Genomic DNA, 10,000 nt, shown 5'->3' on the forward strand with positions numbered 1-10,000 from the left:
CCTATCCACCAATTACGTGAAGACTGCATGCCTGATTCATCGCAAACTTGTGAGCTAAGAAATCCCAAAGAGACTTGCTCATGTTGATTCTGACACAGTATGAGGCTATTTGCATCAAGATATATGTGCCGTTTATGCTGAAAAGGTACCCTTAGAGCTTTCTAGGCCTTCACAGAAGGGGTTAATGATTACAGTGAAAAAATACATCTTATAAAAAAAAAAAAAAAGTCTTATAATTGTCATTCATTTTCATTTTTGTTTAATATAATATTGTGCACATTGTATTTAAACTCAAGTACTGCAGTGCTGCTCATTTCGTTTTAGTTTTGCTCGGAAACAAAAGGGTAAATTTGGTAAAACTTCCAAAAAAATATTTATTCAATTAAGATTTTCATCTAGGTTTTGCTTCGATGTAGGTTGGACCAATAAATAAATAGATAGATAAATAGACAGACAGACAGACAGACAAATAGACAGACAGACAAATAGACAGACAGATAGATAGACACAGACAGACAGACAGACAGACAGACAGACAGACAGACAGATAGACAGATAGACAGATAGACAGATAGACAGATAGACAGATAGACAGATAGACAGATAGACAGATAGACAGATAGATAGACAGACAGATAGGCAGATAGACAGGGCAAGTCAAACTGGGTACCTTCCGTGCAAAGAGCTGTGGAGCTTACCCTCATCCAACACTCTGAATTCAGATCACAAAGGTCTTGCCAATTGGCTGATGAGCTGAATCAGGTGTGCAAGGCAGTGAGCTCAAGTCTGTAGTGTTTTGGCCCACGAGGACTGGAGCCTGACACATGTGCTCCAGGCCAGGCCACACAAGTATTCAGGCTACTGTTATTAGTTATACAATGTACTTTCATCCAAACAGCACATTATACAGTGTCTGAAACCCTATAAGCAAGTCCATTTGAATTCAATTCACAGTGTACGATGATTTCGCCAAATTACTGGACATAGTTTCAGGCAAGTGTATGATGATTTAGGCATGTACTTCATAGAACACTAATTGCTGACTAGTCAGCTACATTTGCTTCAGAGCTCCGGCGTAAAATAAAACAAGCAAACCTGTCTTGGTTGATCGGCTACATCCGAGAAGGAAAAAACATGTAATTTAGATTTTTAACAGAATTATTACTATAAAAAACATCTTCCTCACAGACGCAGAGAAGAGGCAGGAAAGACAGCGATTACGGAGTTATAGAATGGTTAAAAGTTCCTTGGCACTGGTGTGAGTGAACAAGACAGAACATGAGAGTGAGTAGTTGGCACCAGAGCAACATTCAGGTGTGAAAAGAGAGCATAAACCATGTTTGTGTGTTAGGCAGATAATTGCAATTCATGCTCTTGATCTCTGACCAGCACTGACCGCCCTTTACCATCCACAGTCACTGAAACAGACCAGTAACAGCACTCATGCCCGATACTCAGACAGAGAAGAGACATAATCAGTTCCTTGAGGCATTCCAGCAGCAGCACCCTCAGAGCAGCCAGCAGCAGCCCAGCGCTCAAAAGCGGCCCTTCATGTCACACACATTCAGAGCATTCCATTCCATCAACACATTTCCCCATTAGAGCCGGCGAGCCGGGGGGGGGGTCCCAGGCACGGCTGTCGTGTGCAGCGCTCCTATCTACATAACTAATCTGTGACTCTTCTCCTTTTGATTCCTCTCCACACTTCAGCAGATGGCTGTCTGAAATAGGTCTGTGACAAAGTCGTCCTGGCATGATAATCACACCAGAATTACCCAAATACCACAAACTAAACAGCTTCACATAAACACATTTAGTTTCGTGTTTCAGCCACTGCAACCAGTTTATTGCTTAGCTGATAAAACTGGCTGATAGCAAAGGTTCTACATATTTAGCAGTGCTGGTGAACCCCCCTACTGACCAAAGCCTGGTTTAATACTACACAAAAAATAAACACACACAGGAATGCTCTATTTTAAATAACCATACTTATCACTGTTAAGGGCATGCTCGTTTGAGAGCATTAATGAGTACATAATATTATGTATTAATACTATGATTTTTTAATTTATTTATTTGGCAATTAGGAATGGATTGATAGTCATATTTCACAACTGATAATTACATTAGTTAGGAAAGCACTGTTTAAAAGTACCGGGCAATGTTTCCCAGTGTTTGACCTTATAAAATCAGTCAATATTAGGATTTTATGGAATTTTTATCTCCTTAAAAGCAGCATCAATGACAAAATCTCATGATGGCTCATACTGGTCAAGCTCTAGTGCAGGGATGCACAACTCCGGTCCTGGATGGCCGATTTCCAGTACAGTTTGGTGGCTGCCCTACTCAGACACACCCACTAAACCTGGCAATTAAAAGAGGAGTGTAATCGAGTGTGCTTGAACAGGTAAATCACCAAATTCTGCCGGACACTGGCTCTCCAGAACTGGCGTTGAGCACCCCTGCCCTAGTGTCACCATTTTTGGGTCACTTAATACTAGATGTTCAAAACAACAAATCTCCTAACTTAATATCATAATGTACCTTCTTGTAGTAGAAATAACTTACTCAGCCCTACAAACTAGAAAGCTACTGAATGTTTTAGACCTGGAAAATCCTAATCAAAGGCTCTGTAACCCACCCAAGAGCAGTCACGAGAGTGCTGCATGCATGAAAAGCATCAGAACATCCATAAGACTGTAACTGTCTCCATGGTGCAAGTACAGACCTGGTCTTGAACTCTAACTCTGAGGCTGAGAGGACAGATCTACACTGCTGAAATACAGGATGTCCTATAAAGCAAATCAATGAAATCTGCACTGTTTTATAGTTTACAGCGAGTGTTTATATTTAGTTTATCCTGCATTTCAGGAAAGGAGAATAAACTAATTTTCAGAATTTATTCTTACCACAATTTATCTCTATGGCCATTGAGCCAAGCGATTTGTTGCCTGATGTATTAAGCTTTGGCTTTGCGCTAGAGCTACAAAGCTAATGTAGTTAAGGCTTAATGGAAGCTTATAGATGAGCTGTTTGAGTATGTGATCTCTGACGCTGTGCTGCAAACGGTTATGTATTAAATAGATATACGTCAAGGTGGTGACATCATAAATTTTATCATTATCATTTTTATTATCGTGATGCACAGTATGCATTTCTGAGCGTGTTGTTTATATTGTCAATACCTAATCAACACTGACCATCTGTGTGTTGTTTCATACAAAGAGAGCATACTTAGCCCCATTTGACTGGATTTAATGCAGTGCAGTACATGAAATCCTTCTTGTAAGTCGCTCTGGATAAGAGCGTCTGTGAAATGCTGTAAATGTTGAATAATAATCAAGGCACAGAGTTTTAATGGCAGTTTTACAAATCTGATGTGAAAATTTCATCATATACTAATTCTCCAGCTATGCTATTTGTAGCTAAGCTATTCTGTCCATTTTTACAGATGTGAGATGTGATGACTGTGAGTGTGATGATTTAAGCTGGGTCTAGACATGATTTTAAGCCTGATTGGCTCCATCCCACAATAAATTTCCAGGTCAGGAGCTCCATAAGAAGCGAATGATGGTATGAATGATCTGATAGCGTGGGAGTGGAAATGAGTCTAACTCTAGCCCCCCAACTGAGCGCTGAAGTGACTCAAGGTGTTCCGGTATTTTCAAACATGATCTGTATGACTCAAAACGCCCACATGTCCTGTAGTGTGAGCTGGTCAATGATGTAAGTGAGCAAAACAGGAGAAAAGGCATGTATGGGGTCTGCACTGGACTGTGGAGACAGAGGAGCTGCTCTCCGTTTTCAACAGCTGGTAGGTTTTTTGGTAGGTGGGGTATTGGCTTCCACTATTGTTAGCTACATTAGCCGTGTAGCTTCAGTCCAAATCTAAGAAGTTAACTTCTCACATAGAGCTCAATACCTACATGTGAGGTTAGAGGAAAGTTTAAAGTTAAATTTTTTGGCAAAGTATCCCTTTTCAGTTACCGTGTACACCTAAATCTCTATTTCGATTCTTGTTCTCTCTCTATTGAAATCTGTCTACTTCACCCTCATCCCAGACAAGACAAGAGCCACCAATAGCTAAATGCAGTCTGACATACTTGTTGCCTCATCCGACTTCGAGCAGAGGCCAGCAATGGACATCGGGGTGACTTTCCTGGGAACGTGGTCCTCGTGTGGCGCTGCAGAAACCGTGCCGGTTGCCGTGGAAACATTGGAATGACAGTCGGTGTGGAGAGCAGGCCTGATGTCCTCTGCTTCATCAAGCTCCGGGTCAGAGTGGTCTGAGTGCAGAGGGTTGGTGAAGCACAGGGCAGTCCTGAGCGGCACCTCAGAGGCAGGGGCAGGGCTGGGGGTGGAGCGTCCGGCCGGCGAGGGGACCCTGTCCGGGACAGGCTGTGCCCAAGTCGCCTGACCCTTCTGCTTGACCAGAGGCAGGTGGTTGGGCCGCTGTGGGTTTTCAGAGTCCTCCGACTGCGATAAGCTGCTGGCGTTGTTGCGTGATTTGAAGGCGTGTGTACGGTGCAGCATGCTGTTTCCCTCAAAGCTGCGCGGGCCCTCCTGCCGCGACACCTTCTTGATCTCTATGCTCAGCTTGCGCTCAGTCAGCCGTTTCTCCGTGGAATCTGCAGGAGGAGAAGGGGGTCCAGTGGGTGAGGGGGCAGCCGCTGACCCAGGGGCTGCTCCATCTGAGGGCTTGCTGTAGTTTTCGTTGAGGTCAGGGTTCTGCTCAGAGGCCAGCACATGCAGGACAGGTTTGGGGTGGTAGCGGTCATTGTCCTGGCGCACATTGGTGACGGTAGGGAAGGCAGAGGGAGGAGAGGGAGTGAGGATGGGCGGCACGGGGCGAGGTTCTGGAGGTTGCAAAATCTCCTCTTTAACATCGCCCTCTACCTGAGAACTGAGAGAGAGAGAGAGAGAGAGAGAGAGAGAGAGAGAGAGAGAGAGAGAGAGAGAGAGAGAGGGAGAGAGAGAGAGAGAGTGAGAGAGAGAGAGAGAGAGAGAGAGAGAGAGAGGGGAAGAGAGAGGGGAAGAGAGAGGGGAAGAGAGAGAGAGAGAGAGAGAGAGAGAGAGAGAGAGAGAGAGAGAGAGAGAGAGAAATAAAAATTAATGACAGAATTATTACACTGAATAAGTTATATGTATGAAATCAGAATATAATGAATTGTCTCTGTCACCACAAGGTGGCAGACTATATTTAATCATGTATAATTAAAGGGCCCATATGCTGCATTTTTCTTGTCATTTATTGTTTTCCACTTTCAATGGAGCCAAAGGACCCAAAATAACTTTTTCATGACCACTTTCCAACTCCTAATTACCATTTTGGAGATACGAGGTTTTGATCCACCGGCAGTGATCTACATAAATGAGCTCCAGTCTGATTGGTTGTCCTACACTGTACCTCATTCAAAAAGCAGTTTAGGGTGAAACACTCACAATGTTACCATGAATGGGTGGTGTAAATCTACTGTATGCTACTGTAAATCTACTGTAAATAGGTGGATGTATGTAAATGTTTTGGCTTTTGTGACATTGCAAAAACAAAGAACTTAAAATGAGTTATTGCTGCAGTTCAGATTCCATAAACAGATTGTATGGAGGACAAAATATGTACTAAAACTCTAACATTTTACACAGTATGTTAAATTTTCAATTCAAAAAGGTGATAATCATGTTTCCATCGTGTAAGCAAAAAAAGATCATAGAACATCCAGAACAACAAACTACTCAACCACACACTGTTATTTTAAATTCAATGCCTATAATCCATTTGTGGTTGAAATGCAGTAAACTGAATTCAAATGTAAGGAAGCACTGTCTGACATTTTATAACATTGTGTTATTGTATTATTGTAACTGTGTTATTACAGTAATGACACATTCAATTCATTAAGATATGAGAGAGAAAGAGAAAAAGAGAGAGAGAAAGAGAGAAATGGAAAATACTTGTCCTCAAATAACCATGTGTGAAATTCCCCTTCACTGATATCACACATAAGTGTAGCCACACATACTCTGAGACTCCCTCGCAGGCCTAAGAGTGAAAGGATGTGGTCATGTGCCCAACGAGAGGCACCTGACTGCTGTCTTAGGTCAATGCCCTGCACATGACTGAACAGCATAGCTACTGGAGCCTGCACACTCAGCGAGCGCTGAAGACAAACCTAAAGCGGGTCACTACTTCAGAGACCGCTCTGATGGATGACTCGGCAGCAACACTGTTCCAGCTCCACTAGAACACATTACAAACTCGCAAAACACAGTAAGCCTGCACCCTTTCATCATTACACCCCACTGCACTATAGGGTCAGGGGCCTCTGCTGGCCGCCAGTCAGCACAACCACGGACGCATATCTGTCAGAGCAGAGATGGCAAACAAGTAATGATAATAAAGGGTTAAATTGTACACTCCCTCTCACCTCGCCGCCCCCCTCTCTGTGGGTTTAAATTTCATCATTATGTTCTCTTTGCAGGGATTTTCTCTATATGAGATTAATATCTAACAGGCTATAGTTATGGTTGTCTTGCTACAGTAGTTCAATGTAATTCCATAATGAATAAATTACACTCATAAGGAATTTTACATTCTTCCTTGACCGTTCAGAGCCTGCACTTCGGACATTCCTTTGAAAAAGGACACAAAATGACGAAAGCATGAAAAATATGGATATAAAAAAGGGATTTTCTTTCTGTGGAAGCACGAATCAAGTCTCAAGTCTCTGAGGTAAGGTTCAAGTAGAGACTTGAGTCTTTAGTCTTGGTTGTAAACCTTAGTTATGCCTTAAAACGTAAACAGCAATTAAGCTAAACTTGCAATATTATATACAGAATGCACTGTAATGCACACTGTACAGGATAAGCCTCAGTTATAGCATTCTGTCTGCGGGCTTGTACACACCTGACGTGGACAAAAGAGTCAGCCTTGCTTCGTTTCTTGTACCCTCTCTTTTGTACACCCAATAAACGTCTAAATTAAAAACAAAAATGACATCAGCTAATTATTGATCTTTATAGATCATCTACAGGTGTTCAACCAGTTATTAACCCATCCGGTGAAACTCAACCATGTACTACAATGCAAGGATTAGGTTTTGGATTGAGGTTAAGGTCAAGGTCAAGGCCAGGGTAAACGTCATTAGACACTGAATACATTTCTTCCATTTCACAGCTGTTTCTGCACATGTTAATACCATCTGTGACGAAGCGGAGGGAGAATTAATTCCTCTGACATTTTTTTTTAAAGTTCTAGTTGTTGGGACACAGCCATACCAACCACAGAGACAGCAAGGATTGATCAGTAAGTTCTTGTTGTCTGCGAAAATACACAAAAGAGGGAAACAGACAAAATAATAATAATAAAATAATTTAACATTTTCGCCATCTGAAAACTGCATTTGGTTCGGTTCAGTTACACACGTGCTGTAATTTATTTATCGTCGTCCGAATAAATTGCACAAATAGCTCAAGCTCAGTGTTAATGAAAATTCAATAGATAATTAGTTGAACGCAAGTGTTTTGAGGTTAACTGACTAAAAACAAACATATCAATAAATGGCTAGCTTAGCCAATATCTAAATTATGGTTTAAACTACATTTTTCGCAAGTTTTTTTTAATCAGGCATATTATAAAATGCTCTGATACTTCCTTTAAACACTGCATATACAGTAACGCAAGTATCACTTCGGTTCGGTCCATTGGATTGAATTTTTTTTCCCCCGACCAATTTATAACGAATAGCTTTTTGTCATACCAAGCCAGACACCACCGCAAGCTTCAAGAGAATGGCATCACATTAAATGACTGCACAAGACGCCTCGACATTGACAGGCAAAGCGCACCCATTAGGTACGAGTCTAGTCATCTAGAGTCGAGCTGCAGGTCAGGCAAGAGCAAGTCAAACTTGGAGTCAGTCAACAAGCAACCACCTCTGATGTACTCATTATAATAACTTCTCATAACCATAATAAACCATCTACTTACAAAGTTTAGATTCTCCACTTGGTTCAAAGAAATAATTAACCTATTACCTTTAAATAATCAAATTATGCCATGTTCTCATTGCTGGTGATAGCTGCGAGTTCTAAGGGCTAAAACAGCTGCACTCTGAGCCTGCAAAGCCTCATACATGAGCGCAAGTGCTATTCGCTACACACAGTTAGGAAACAGACAGCAGTGGAGAATTCACACGGTCACATTATTTTCCTCTCTTCTCTCTATACACACACATACGCTGAGGTCACGCAGAGGCCAGTGCTGGTGTGCCTTCAGCAGATGGACTGATGCAATTGCTGTCAGACGCTTTGCGTTTTTTTCCCCCCATTTAGCTTAAATCCTCCCCGCTTCTGCATTTTCATGGATGACACCGGAAGGACAGGCTCATCCCCTGGGATTACACATGCACATACACACACGAAAACACACACCAACTCATTTTACAACTGGGATAAAGCTCCTCAGAGGCAATGCTCCACTTCTCCTGCACCACAGCATTCCATGCATTTTCAATTTATGTACACGCACACACACACACACACACACACACACACGCTGCTATGCCCTCCACATATCGGCTCTGTGGTGAGAATCCTTTGCTTTTAATCTCAGTCATAAATCCAGAACACATTACAGGGAGCTGGTGACGCAGGTGAGATTTCCTGTCTTCAGTTTCTCATCAGGGCCTTTTTTCACCTCAAGCACAAAGCAAAAGCAGACTTGGTTCAGAGCTTTAAAACAGGTTAATATGAGCTCTTGTCCTTATTGGGATAGGAAATCATTATTTAAGAGGCAACAACCTCCCTCATTGACCAAATCCCGCGGGTAGATTATACACAAGTATTACACACTTTTCAATTGCTGAACCGAAGCTTTTAGTATTCATTTATTACACAATCTTTCATATTCATTTCTAACCGGTGAGTTTGGAGGCATTTTTGCCCCATACTTCCTGACCTGTGCTGTAGGCAGGAATCCAACGATATGGGAATTGTTGGCCACTGACAAAGTGATTTATTTCATACACATATCTACCAATGCAGATACTTATAGATTACTTACAATATTCATAAACTGTATAAACTAGCACTAAATCCAGCTGGATCAGCATAACGGAGAAATCTAATATTTATTTCTGTCGGATTTCAAACGTAGTAAAATAACATGCAGATTATAGCCCAACCTTCATGTTTGAGCCTTTAGCTCAGTTTAATCCACTTTTATCCTGTAACGGCACTCTTATGCTCATTCATTTAACTTCTTTTATATCTATTGTTTTAATCATGTTTCTTATTTTTATTCTAATTTTTTATCTCCTTCTTTTAAATTTGATTAACTTCTTTTATATCTATTGTTTTAATCATGTTTTTAATTTTTTTTAATTTACATAAATTTTATTTTATTTACATTAATTACATTTTTCTGTATTTTTTCATTTGTAAAGCACTTTGAATGACTTGCCTTGCCTTGCCCAGCAGCACAGTGTCACCTAAAGAGTGCGCTCTTTCAAAGTACAGTAAACACACCATTCGGTCTAAAATATCAGTGATATCTATTCTAAACATCTATAACATCGGTGTATTTATATAAAAACAACATAACACACAAATATATATATAGTCATATGCAAATATTTGAACACCGCTCCCCAGTCAAATGACATGTTTTGCTATTTTGAATGAAAGTAAGTTAAACACATCTACTTCTATGGGTGTAACTGTACAAAGAAGCCACAGCTCACACCACGGTTTGGACATCATCGGTATAACGGAAAACAGAAAAAAAAAAAACCACACACCAAATGCATAAGTCTGAATTTCATTTATTTTGAGCAAACAGTAGCCCAAGTTACCGTTCGTCCCACCTACTGTCGTTTAGCCCTACAGTGCTCGCTGGTATTGCATGAACACTCTAACCTTGTAATCTCTAACCACCTCCACTCGGCCTGCAGCTGTTTCATTTCATTTTAACTAATTCTATTTACTTTACAACTTAATTTGA

At 41.1% G+C, this 10,000-nt stretch overlaps 1 protein-coding gene across 2 annotated transcripts in view; it reads right to left on the reverse strand.

The window, feature by feature from the left end:
• The window catches only part of ptpn12 (protein tyrosine phosphatase non-receptor type 12), a 70,663-nt gene that overhangs the window by 7,166 nt on the left and 53,497 nt on the right, over nt 1-10,000 (reverse strand). For both annotated transcript variants that reach the window (XM_017706423.2, XM_017706422.2), the window contains exon 13: nt 4,104-4,903. In XM_017706423.2, coding sequence (XP_017561912.1) covers nt 4,104-4,903 — 800 coding nt within the window. The remainder of the gene's footprint in view (nt 1-4,103; nt 4,904-10,000) is intronic.

The sequence above is a fragment of the Pygocentrus nattereri genome, chromosome 11 (assembly GCF_015220715.1).
Source record: "Pygocentrus nattereri isolate fPygNat1 chromosome 11, fPygNat1.pri, whole genome shotgun sequence".
NCBI classification, from domain to species: Eukaryota; Metazoa; Chordata; class Actinopteri; order Characiformes; family Serrasalmidae; genus Pygocentrus; species Pygocentrus nattereri.